The 12,972-nt window shown below is 43.0% G+C and overlaps 1 protein-coding gene across 1 annotated transcript in view; it reads left to right on the top strand.

Moving 5' to 3' along the window:
* Positions 1-12,972, top strand: part of tmem50a (transmembrane protein 50A) — a 40,245-nt gene that overhangs the window by 20,616 nt on the left and 6,657 nt on the right. Inside the window, exons 3-5 of the mRNA XM_048603048.1 lie at positions 8,748-8,832; positions 9,896-9,960; positions 10,536-10,641. Coding sequence (XP_048459005.1) covers positions 8,748-8,832; positions 9,896-9,960; positions 10,536-10,641 — 256 coding nt within the window. The remainder of the gene's footprint in view (positions 1-8,747; positions 8,833-9,895; positions 9,961-10,535; positions 10,642-12,972) is intronic.

The following is a 12,972-nucleotide window of genomic DNA, read 5'->3' as shown; positions in this document are numbered from 1 at the left end:
TGGAGCATTGCAGGTTTTACATATGCACAGCTACCATTTGTTTTTGTTTCAGTTACCTATGGCACCATTGTAATTAGTTACATTTTTATTCTTTCTAAAGAACGGATTTCCAATATCAGGCTAGCACAACATAGACACTAGTGTGGGAATCGGGCATCATTTGAATTTTGGGAACTGAGCCAAGTTTGTTATTAAAATCTAAATAGAAATGTTTCTGTTGAGATGTGATTTTTCTCTCCTGTGCCGCCTCCTGAAGCCAAGAGAATTCAAGGGTATGGAACCAAGGTGGTCAGATAATAATAATACATATCAAGCATAACAGGCTTGAAGGGCTGAATGGCCTACCATAGTTCCTTGTGCTGAATTTACAATGGCAGAAACCCTCAAATACCTTCCTCCAAGTAAACATTCATTTGTGAGCCAAGGTTGTGGAGAGTGTTTACAGGCCTTGATCGTATTCTCACCCAATATCCATAGATGTACTTACTAGCAGGCTTCATTGGATAGCAATTAAGAATTGGACACCTGCAGTTTAAAGGATATTTTTCCTGTTGGATCTAAAGATGGAAACAGTTCATAGTCATGGCAGTAACTGAAATGCTAGAATCAACAAAATCCAGATAGATGAAGAGCTGAACTTCCTGGTCTTTTCTTCTTAGCTGAGTGCTGCAATGATGCTTTTGTTTGTTAGGGAGGAGATTGTTTTAAAAACAGCAACCACCTGAACAGTGTTGTAAAAAATCTTAATATCTTCATAATATTAAGTCCTTGGCATCAGAATTACTTTGATAGCTAATGGCATGTGGTAATTTTAAGTGCGGACCTACCACGTGCCATGATTCCTTCAGCTAGAAGAATTGTGGGACATTGTGTCTCATACTTTATAACCAAGATGTGTTTTTGAAAGGTTTTCAATTGCAAACCGAGTGTGCAAGTGAGATAAGTGAAATATTTTCCTGCTGGCTGTGGTTTATCCTATTTAAAATATAGTAAGTTTGTTTTATTATAATTTTTCAGGAAACCACAAAGTTTAGAGTCAGACTTTTTCTTAATTTTACATGGTCACAGTTTGATACTTAAATTTTAAGACCCACAGTCATTTTTGTAGGCTGCTCTGAGCAAACATATTTATTACTTTTAAATCAGCATTGAATGGTGTACATGCACTGGTAATGCTATTTTAATGTCACCACCTATTGTCGTCGTCATCAAAAATAAAATCTTTCCCTGTGCTGCTCTTAATTGGGTGGAAAATTGCAGATCGCCAGCATTGTTGGTGCTGCTGGAAAGTGCAGTTGCAGACGAGAAAATGTTGAAGTTTCCTTGATTTGATCCAGTGCATGCATTCTTTCAGTACCTTAGGTCAGAATCCGTAGCAAAACTCCAAGAGCTCAAGAGAAATGTAGAATTCTACTAGTCAGTCATGACAGAAATTTCAACCATCTTGAAGTAGTATGCAAGGGGACAGGTTTGTAATAATGTAACGTAGATACCTGTTACTCTGCAAATAGAACTTTGGATGCTAATGCTTTCCCTTTTGCCCAAGGCTGCTCCAAATCCATTTGAAGCATCTGATATCAGCTGAGGCTAGATATGCCAATGTAGAAAGAGTGTTTGGCAGCTATATATGGACTTGAGAAATTTCACACCTATCTCTGGGTGAAAATTTATAACTGAGAGTAATAATTCATCACGAGAGCAGATCCAGAGGAAAAATCTGTGTGGAGCTTCATTGAAGCTCCAGTTTATTTTCTTGGTTTGAAATTGAGTGGAATAGTACTACTACATGACTTAGAGTCAAGACCAGCAAAGACAAAGACTTAACGGATTTTCTCTTAGCCAGCAATCCAATGATGACTGGACGGGATGCAGCCAGCAATACTGCAGCGTTAGTTTATCGGACATGATATCCCATTCTGTAAACCTAATCCAGAATAATCAAACCTGGAACAATGTGCAAAGAGCAGCTCCAGAAGACGCATGAAGACCATGTAGAATGGAGAAGTAGAAACTCAGACCTAGTTTAACTGTGTACTGCATGTACACAAATATCAAAGTTATCTGTATGTCATAAGTACAGAAATACCCAGCAGAAAGAGAAGATGATAGCTATTGATGTGCGGCCTCAACTTGGTATAGTATAGAAACTGATTTATTCACACACAGTCAAGACCGTTATCTCATACTTGCAGGCTGCTACTCAAAGTTCACTTTTGTCTGAAGTGCAAAAGATTTGAGAGCTTTAAATCATCTTGGTAGGAAGAGTTCTGTTCACTGAGCAAGGGATTCCGAACAATGGAACTCCAGTTGGCTTCTAGAAAATTTTAAGGAACTCTCCTAACAGTATGGGATCAACTCCATCAAGATATTTCCCAAAAGAATATTGGTTTAGAGAACAACACCTCCAAATGGTCAAGAGAGCCCTCCTGATGCTGTGAGTTTAGGGATTGCTTGACTTGGTGTCATTCTCTGAACTACACCTCTCAATGCTGATGTGAAATCACCTGCTCTTTCTATCCACCATCTAATCTTTAGATCATGGCTTTTTTGTTGATCCTCCACCTTCATTTGTCTGTAGATTTGCTTTAATTCTTTCAGGTTCTGGTGTTTCCAGTTCAGGACCACCTTGTGCTTGCAATTTAGTAGCACTTTGATCTTTTGGACCTTCTCATCAATCCTGTCTTGATCTCTCCTGGCAAAGAAACCTAGAATCTCCTTGCAAGTGCTGCTTATGATGGATTTAAGGGCAGACTAGGTAGTGTGGATATTCTGTGGTTCCTGTTCATTTAAGCATTTCAAAGTTGACTGAACCACTGTCCGAGTAGATCTATCTTCAGCAGGTGCTTGAGTTCATCAACATTTTACATTTCCTATAGCAGTGCATCTGTCACAGCCCTTTTTGTGCCAGCTGATAGAAATAGTAGATCAGATCAGGCAATAGTTTGTCAGCCCAGTAGCTGTCAGCACCTGTCATGCTCCAGATGACGAAACCATCCTGTGCTCGAGTGATGATTTAGTTGAGTAGATGCCAGAAGGTCTTGCATTTACGCTTCTGATAAAATTGTGTATTTGCTGTGATCAGCCCATGTTCTCAGAATTTTGTCAGACTCTGTTGCTGTTTATTTCTCTAAGCTTAATTTGTCAACCGTACCTTTCCAAAGTTTGCGCCCCTCCCAACTCTGGCATTGAAATCACTAATGAGAATCAGCCCATCTCTCTGAGACAACGACTGGTGATGAATTCCTCTTTGGTCTTATCCATTGTTTTTAGATTTGGGGCATACATCAATTGTGGTGGCTTGCTTCTGGACCACTGAGCTGAAGGGTACTAAGGTGGTCAATTTGTTTGTTTTTTATGGCTAAAATAACCCCACGATGTCTGTTTTTGTTTTGATGATGTAAGTTTATCCACAACTATGGGAGGTTGTTCCTCCAGTTTGGTTGCCCATGGAAACTGAGCACCATCCTGTGCTTCCTGCTTATTGGCATGCAAGCTGTGATACTCTTTCACGCCCACCACGGTCCCAGTATGTGTGCAGATTAGGATTAAGCTAGGCTATGCCTTTGCACTTTTTTTTTCCCTCCATCTTCCTTGTCACAGAACTCCATCCCCACATCCATGAAGCTTCCCTCTGGTGTGAAGCTAATTTACAGGATGAGTGGGATACTTTTCAGTCTGTAGTCCAGAACAAGACCACTCTAACCTCAGTTCAGTTGCAGAGAACACTTGGATGTATACACATACAGAAGCCAAGCACTGAAATATCATCAACGTCTTCGCAGGGGCCTAGAAGGAATGAGTCTTAGGCTAAACAGCTGAAAGGCAAAGGTATTCAATCGTGTTTGTTCTTGCTGCTAAATAGTGTCCCTCAACAATCGAGACCCAATGGACAATGGGAATCAATTCCTGTATATTGGGAGTGTCATCTCAGTGAGGGCCGGCATTGACTCTGACTCTGAAACTCAACATCACCTTCAATATTCCAGTGCCATTTTGGCAGCCCGAGGAACAGAAAGTTTAAGTGACCTCAAGCCTGACAGCAAATTCAAGGTCAACAGGGTAACAGTATTACCAGTCCTCCTCCATATATCGGAGGCATGAATAATATCCAGCAGGCACCTCCAGTTACATGAGAAATACCATTAGCAATGCCTCTACAAAACCCTGCAAATACACTAACAGTCTTACCAATATGATTATTTCAAATTTATGGGAAAGGGAAAATACACTGAAATTGCAGATGTGCAGCAATCATTAAGGAAGATTCCTGCATCTGGTGCCTGATTTCTGGAGTTCATACATTTGCATGATGTTCTGAAAGTGTGGTATTATAGTGCAGTGGAAGCTTCAATAAGATATACTGTATTGTAGATGGGCAATCATATTACCTGAGAGGATGAAGGCCAGATGTTTTCTTACAAGGTGGGAAAATTAAGGGTTTATGTTGGAGTCCCTTTTATTTGCTGGCCTTGGGCACTACTGAAGGTTGTAAGCAAATCTCTAATTTGTTTTCTGAACCAGTCGCATTGTGTGTTGTGGGCATTGAGCAAACTGCAGAAATTAAAAATAAACACTCCACCTTTTATCAGTTCTGTAAAATCTTCCATGAGTAACACCACTCCCTTTTATATTTTCATTCAAAATATGGATTTGGTTTTGTTTCTGTCCTCCTGAGTTATGTCCCCTTGTTTTCTATGATGGGGCTTTCCAAAGTGAGATTTGGCTCCCCAAATGGAGCCACAAGTTGAAATTTTGGGTCACAAGCTCTGAGGTGATATTGGCAGCTGTGGCACTCTGAGACCAAGTTGGAACAGCTGGTTTCCCCTCAGCCTCCACTCCCCTCCCCTCCCCAACACTTGCCCAGTTCCGAGACAACAAGGTGCAGGGCTGGATGAACACAGCAGGCCAAGCAGCATTATAGGAGCAGAAAGGCTGACGTTTCAGGCCTAGACCCTACATCAGAAAAGGGGGAGGGGAAGGGGGTTCTGAAATAAATAGGGAGAGAGTGGGAGGCGGATAGAAGATGGGTGGAGGAGAGGATAGGTGGAGAGGAAACAAACAGGTCGAAGAGGCGGGGATGGGGCCAGTAAAGGTGAGTGTAGGTGGGGAGTTAGGGAGGGGATAGGTCAGTCCAGGGAGGACGGACAGGTCAAGGGGGCGGGATGAGGCTAGTCGGTAGGAGATGGGGGTGCGGCTTGAGGTGGGAGGAGGGGATAGGTGGGAGGAAGAACAAGTTAGGGAGGTGGGGACGAGCTGGACTGGTTTTGGGATGCGGTAGAAGGAGGGGAGATTTTGAAGCTTGTGAAATCCACATTGATACCATTGGGCTGCAGGGTTCCCAAGCGGAATATGAGTTGCTGTTCCTGCAACCTTCGGGTGGCATCGTTGTGGCACTGCAGGAGACCCAGGATGGACATGTCGTCTGAGGAATGGGAGGGGGAGTTGAAATGGTTTGCGACTCGGAGGTGCAGTTTATTGCGAACCGAGCGTAGGTGTTCTGCAAAGCGGTCCCCGAGCCTCCACTTGGTTTCCCCGATGTAGAGGAAGCCACACCGGGTACAGCGGATGCAGTATACCACATTGGCAGATGTGCAGGTGAACATCTGCTTGATGTGGAAAGTCTTCTTGGGGCCTGGGATGGGGGTGAGGGAGGAGGTATGGGGGCAGGTGTAGCACTTCCTGCGGTTGCAGGGAAAAGTGCCGGGTGTGGTGGAGCTGGAGGGGAGTGTGGACCGGACAAGGGAGTCATGGAGAGAGTGGTCCCTCCGGAAAGCAGATAAGGGTGGGGAGGGAAAGATGTCTTTGGTGGTGGGGCCGGATTGCAGATGGCGGAAGTGTCGGAGGATGATGCGTTGGATCCAGAGGTTGGTGGGGTGGTACGTGAGGACGAGGGGGATTTTTTTTGGTTCTTATTGCGTGGACGGGGTGTGAGGGATGAGTTGCGGGAGATGTGGGAGACACGGTTGAGGGCGTTCTCGACCACTGAGTGGGGGGAAGTTACGGTCCTTGAAAAACGAGGACAACTGAGATGTACGGGAGTGGAATGCCTCATCCTGGGAGCAGATGCGGCGGAGGCGAAGGAATTGGGAATAGGGGATAGCATTTTTGCAGGAAGGTGGGTGGGAGGAGGAGTATTCTAGGTAGCTGTGGGAGTCGGTGGTCTTGAAATGAATATCGGTTTCTAGGTGGTTGCCCGATATGGAGACAGAGAGGTCCAGGAAGGGGAGGGAGGTGTTAGAGATGGTCCAGGTAAACTTAAGGTTGGGCCGGAAGGTGTTAGTGAAGTGTATGAACTGTTCGAGCTCCTCGTGGGAGCACGAGGCGGCGCCGATACAGTCATCAATGTAATGGAGGAAGAGGTGGGGTTTAGGGCCTGTGTAGGTACGGAAGAGGGATTGTTCCATGTAACCTACAAAGAGGCAGGCGTAGCTTGGGCCCATGTGGGTACCCGTGGCCACCCCCTTTGTCTATAGGAAGTAGGAGGAATTGACAGAAGTTGTTGAGGGTGAGGACGAGTTCGGCTAAGCGGATGAGGGTGTCAGTGGAGGGGGACTGGTCGGGCCTGCGGGACAGGAAGAAGTGGAGGGCCTTTAGGCCATCTGCATGGGGAATGCAGGTGTAGAGGGACTGGACGTCCATGGTAAAGATGAGGTGTTGGGGACCGGGGAGTTGGAAGTTCTGGAGGAGGTGGAGGGCGTGGGTGGTGTCACGGACATAGGTAGGGAGTCCCTAGACCAAGGGGGAGAAAATGGAGTCCAGATAGTTGGAGATCAGTTCGGTGGGGCAGGAGCAGGCGGAGACAATGGGTCGACCAGGGCATTCAGGTTTGTGGATTTTGGGAAGGAGATAGAAGCGGGCAGTGCGAGGTTGGGGAACGATGAGGTTGGAGGCCGTGGGTGGGAGGTCACCTGAGGTGATGAGGTTGTGGATGGTTTGGGAGATGATGGTTTGGTGCTCAGGGGTGGGGTCATGATCAAGGGGGCGGTAGGAGGAGGTGTCGGAGAATTGGCGTCTGGCCTCGGCGATGTAGAGGTCAGTGCGCCATACTACGACTGCGCCTCCCTTGTCCGCGGGTTTTATGGTGAGGTTGGGATTGGAGCAGAGGGCTGCACGTTCATCGCCGAGGCCAGATGCCAACTCTCCAACACCACCTCCTACTGCCCCCTTGATCATGATGCCACCCCTGAGCACCAAACCATCCACAACGTCATGGCCGTGACCTCCCACCCATGGCCTCCAACCTCCCCCTTTTCTGATGAAGGGTCTAGACCCGAAACACCAGCCTTTCTGCTCCTATGATGCTGCTTGGCCTGCTGTGTTCATCCAGCCCTGCACCTTGTTGTCTCGGATTCTCCAGCATCTGCAGTTCCTACTATCTCTGATTCAACTTGCCCAGTTCCACCTGGTGAGTCACAATTATTTTCAATTGAGTTCAGTTGGGTCAGAATTTGGGGAAGGGTCTGTTTTGTTGTCATTGTTATCCCTATTTTGTATAGCTTCTCAACTGCCCTTTTGTTTTGTATCCTAAAGCATGTTGTTGTTACTTTTTTATTAAACCGTATTTACACAATTGTTTCCATGATCAATCACTGCCTCTGGTTCTCCCATTTTATTTGAACATTGTGTTGCTGCACAGGCAGCTTAAGTTATTTTTAGTACGTGTTCCTTTTTACTTTGAACAGTCCTTCACAGCTTTTGTTTGTAACTATTGGTTACCCAGCCATGTTGTTACCCTTATTTCTTACCTTTTGTCTGACCTTTGTTCAAGAGACTAAGAGTAAATCTAAAGATATTGGTGAGATGAACACAAAATATGGTAACAAATTACAAGTTTAAGCTTAAATTGAACTGATTGTGATGTATTTGAAAATCTAAAGTGTTCTATGGATTAAGCTTTGAGAGTTGCAGTCGACTGTGTGACTCCAGTTTTGCTCACTTTGGATTTTGACAGTCTAACTGGCCCAGACAAAATGATGCCGCCACCACCAAACACCTCTTTCCTCTCCTCTCCTTGACTGTATTCTGAAGGGACCCTTCCCTTTGTGCTCTATTCCTCTGACCTTTTACCTCCTTCCTCCATGGCTCCCTTATTGTCCAAGGCCCCAAAGCTTCCTTCCAGGTGAATTTATTTGTAATTTCAGTCTAGTCTAATTCGTTGCTGAGAATGGGAGACCAACTTCATACTGTGTGACCACTTTGAAACATATCTGTTCAGACCCAAGCATAATCCCAAACTTCCAGTTACTTGCCACATTGATACACTATCTTACACTCCTGCTTCCATTTCTGTCCCACACATACTGTAATGTTCCACTGAAGTTCAGTGCAAACTGGATAAACACCTAATTTTCCATGTAGGCAATTTACCACCTTCAAGCCTTGACATTGAGTTCAACAACTTCAGATAGTGAACTGTGGCCTTTTTGTACACCCACCCCACCTCCATATCAGGTTTCTCTTGCTTTTTGCTTTCAGCGTAGAATGACCAATATTCTGCTTTCGCACTTAACACTGGACCTGTCTGTCTACAACTATCACCACTCCCTTTTGCCTTTTGTTCTGTGGGACACCTGTGACCTCCGGTTTCCCTCGCCCTTGAACCTTCCCTTCTATTCCACTTGATTCTTTAATCATTCTCACCTTTCCATTTCTCTCTTCTGAAAAAGTCCTATTCGACTCAATTTGACTTTGTTTCTTGCTCCACAGTTGTTTCAGACCTGAGTTTCTCCAGTCTGTTTTTAATGCAGGCAAATTGTTTTATTCTCTGGCCAGTTGCTTCCTTTAACTGTAAGAATAAAAAGGATGATGAGGTGATTGGGGGAAGACATTGTGGTGGGCAAACCCAGGGCAAGCCTGCGTTGCTCGAAATACAAATTATGCATTATCCATGAAGGGGTTAAAAACCACACTTTAACATTTTACATCTACCTAAAAATATTAGTTTTTAAAAAAAATTCCTGTGTCTGTCTAAACTTCCTTAAATTTCTATTTCACTCTGTAAGCATAACTACCACTATTTGAGAGAATAATGCAGTTAGTGCTTATACTAAGCTTTTAGTATTTTATACTGTACCAGATGCTCATAGCAATTATAGCAGTTATTGATTTGTGCTTTTAACGGGGTCTTGTGTCAAAATAATTGAGCAAAAAAAGATGCCATTATGTTAACGAAAGTGAGAGAACCATGTAGAATGTGGTTAACCAGGAAGAGAAGGATGTAGTTTACAGGAATGGTTTTATGTTCACATGCAGCAAAAGATGAAAAAAATTGATGACCAATTAGCTTTTCTGACGATAGATATTTCATCTGAGTATAGCTGTGCTTATTGCGTCAACCAGGTGACAAAATTTGACTATACTGAAGGCTAAGGGCTAACCTGCTGGAAATCTGGTCCTGCTATTGTCAGAGTTGTCACAAAAGTTACAAGTTGTTTTAGAAAATGCAGAATTTCTCTGTTCCCATGTCTTTTGGGACCCAGCACGGACCAGGTTTCTGTACTTGGGAGTTTCCATTTTTTTTACAATCAAATAGTCTAACTACAGGTAAACAATTGTAAACTGTGAGCATATAGTTCTATTAGTTGAAACTCTAATCCCCCTTTTAAACTTCTCCACACACCCACAAGCACAAAAAAGAAAAAGGCAGAGCAAAAGGCTAGAAAGGCAGTCCCTGTATATGGGGTTTGCTAAAATTGCTGATCAGAACTCTGCATCTCAATCCTCCTTTTCCAAATACTTTTATTTGCAGGAGGTACAGAGTGACTCGTTCACATTTATCAAGGTCTTTGACTTGCCGATTATACAACTTGCAGCAACTAGAAGGGAGAAATAAATGGCCTATCTTCAGATTTTTTTTTTGTACTGCAGAGTGAAAACGGTTCCCTCCTTTCCTGAGGTCTGATGGTTTCTGCACAAGCATCATCAGAACAGATGCAACGGAGTGCATTCCATGCTGGATGTCAGTCCATACTGCTGAAAGCAAAGTCAACAAAACCCAAACAAGACATAGCTGGGGTTGGACTGGGTGCCCTGGCCAATATTTATCCCGCAACCAACATTTCAAAAACAGATTATCTGGTCATTATCTCCTTTCTGTATATGGAGGTTCATTTTATATAGATTGCCAGCCATGTTTTCCTACATCAAATAGTAATAACAATTCAAGAATTCTTCACCTGGCCTTAAAGTGCTTTATTTTCCATGATCATAGAATGTCTCTGATAAAACTGAACGCCTTTCTTTCTTGTTTCTGCATCTGCCTATTTATGCTTGCTTTTGTTATCAGCAAATGACGTATTGCTTTCTAGTCTCGCCAAACGGCACACGCCACCTAAATGCTCTTCCCTCTTTCTCATTTATAAATAAAACAGTTCTGTTACAACTCCTCTATCTGCTGATTTATCAATCATTAGGGAAGTCACCAGAACCAATTACTAAACTGAAGAGGTGCAAGTACAGCTTTGAAAGAGATTTAATTTGTGCATATTTATTACAGAATCACAGTGCTCTAGTAATTGTACATGTTAACTTTATCACTTTCTTTTACAGGTGCACGAATCTGGCTTTTTATTGGTTTCATGCTGATGTTTGGATCTCTCATAGCTTCCATGTGGATCCTGTTTGGGGCATATGTTGTACCTAGTAAGTAACGTCTCTTAAATTCTCCTATAAATGCTGACTCACTGACATTCTAAAAATGTACCAGTCCAAGTGTTTATATTATGCAAGCAAATGCCTGACCATGATTAGCTGGGATATTCTGTGCACACCTTTATTCTAGTTTCCGGGTTTTTTTTAAATGCAGGTAGGAAAGGGTCAGTCGTTTCAGTATATCAGGTGGTTGATAAACATTAAACATTAAAAATACCACTGCAGTACTTTGTATGAATCCCATTCCCCAGGTAGCAGGATAATAGGCTTCCTTTATTCTAATTTGCCCTGGGTCTTAAACAAAAGCCATTGTTTGTCTTACATAATGAGCCCACATGCACAGTTATTTCTGTGCTTGTGCTTTGGTAAATAAAATCAAAATGGTTCTTACTGCTGTACATTTATCCTGTTGCCCTGTATCTTCAACTGTTTCTTCAATTGTTTATCTACTGTTCCCTTTAAAAGACTGGGTGCTCTCTGCCTAAAATATTGTTTGTGACAAATCACACTGTAGCTCTTACAATTATGGGTGTTACTTTTGAGAAGGTAACACATACTATGAATCAAGGGGAACTGGTGGATGTACTTGATGGATTTCCTGCAGGCATTTGTTAGAGTGCCACATTGAATGACTTGAAGGAAAGAAGCAAATGTACTGTAGCCGCATTTGCAGATGGCACAAAACTAGGTGGCAAGGCAGTTTGGGAGAAGGATACAAACAGTTTACAGAGGTATTGATCAGTTAAATAAGTGGACAAAATGTTCGCAAATGGAGTACAATGTGGAAAAATGCGAAGTCCTTCACTTGGAAGGGAGAACAAAAGAACAGAATATTTAAATGGAGAAAATCTGCAGAAGGCTGCAGTACAAAGGGATTGGGTGGTACTTGTGCTGATGTTCTGTTTTCATGCACACAGGTGCAGCGGGTAATCAAGAAAGTAAATGGAATGCTTGCCCTTATTTCAAAGGGATTGGCATATAAGAGGAGGGAAGTCTTATTGCAACCGTATGAGGTGCTGGTGAGACCATATCTGGAGTACTGTGAGCAGTTTTGGTGCCTTTATTTAAGGAAGGATATCATTTCATTGGAGACAATTCAGAGACGGTTCACTAGGATGATCCCTGGTATGGAGGAATTGTCTTGAGCAAAGGCTAAACCGGTTGGGACTCTCCTCACTAGAGTTTAGAAGAATGAGAGATGATCTTATTGAAACATATGGGTTTCTTGAGGTGCTTGAAAGGATAAATGCTAAGAGGATGTTTCTCCCTCATGGGAGAATCTAGGACTAAAGGGCATATCTCAGAATAAAGGGTGCCAATTCAAGACTGAGAAGAGGATAAATTTCTTCTCTTTACAGGGCCAATACATGGGGACTCCTTGTCAAAGAGAGCTGTGGGGCTGAGGCCTTGAGTATATTTAAGGCTGAGGTAGATTCTTGATCAGCAGGGGAATCGAGGACTATGGAGGGTGTGGAGAGCAGGAATGTGGACTTGAGGAAAGTCTGATCAGTCATGATCCTATTGAATGGTGGAGCAGGTTTGAGGGACTGAATGGCCTACCCCTGTTCCTGTTTCTTTAGGCCTTAAAGGTTATGGCAGTAAATGAAAGGCCACGGTGTATGGGGTAGCATATTGGTATGGAGAGAAGATTTGTTGTCCAACAGGAAGCAAAGAAGACAACTTGTTTCTCCCCCCAGATTGACACGATGTAATGACTGGTGTGCCATAGGGAACTGTGCCTGGATCTCAACTGTCTACAGTTTATATAAATTACAGCTTGAGTGAAAGAACAAGTATGGTTGTTAAATTTTTGACGACACAAAGATAAGAAGAAAAGTAATTTGTGAAGAGGACTTCGGTCTACAAAAAAATATGGATAGGTTAATTGAGTGGGCACAGATAAGACAAATGGAATGTAATGTGGGAAAATGTGATTATAGTCTATTTCAGAGAATAAAGAATAACAAAGAACCATGTTATGTAAATTGTGAGAGATTGCAGAGCTCTGAGATGGAGGAGGATCTGGGTGTCTTTGTAAGCAAATCAGAAAAGTATGTATGCTGGTACCACAAGTAATTAGGAAAGCTGAGTGTTATCATTGTGAGAAATTGAATGCTTCAGTCATACAGGGTCCTGGTGAGATTGCATCTAAATTGCTGTGTATTGTATTAGTCAACTTATTTAAGGAATGTAAAAGGTTTCTAGACTAATTCTTGGAATGGAGAGGTTCTCTTGTCAAAATGGTAACCTTTTTAATCAATTTTCCTTCCATTTACTGATCAACTAAGATACAAAGTAAAATGTGGAAAAAAAAAAAAAAAA

This window comes from Rhincodon typus, chromosome 11, assembly GCF_021869965.1.
Source record: "Rhincodon typus isolate 14 chromosome 11, sRhiTyp1.1, whole genome shotgun sequence".
Classification (NCBI taxonomy): Eukaryota; Metazoa; Chordata; class Chondrichthyes; order Orectolobiformes; family Rhincodontidae; genus Rhincodon; species Rhincodon typus.
Note: the sequence above shows the minus strand (reverse complement) of the source record. Positions and strands in the feature narration are given on the sequence as shown.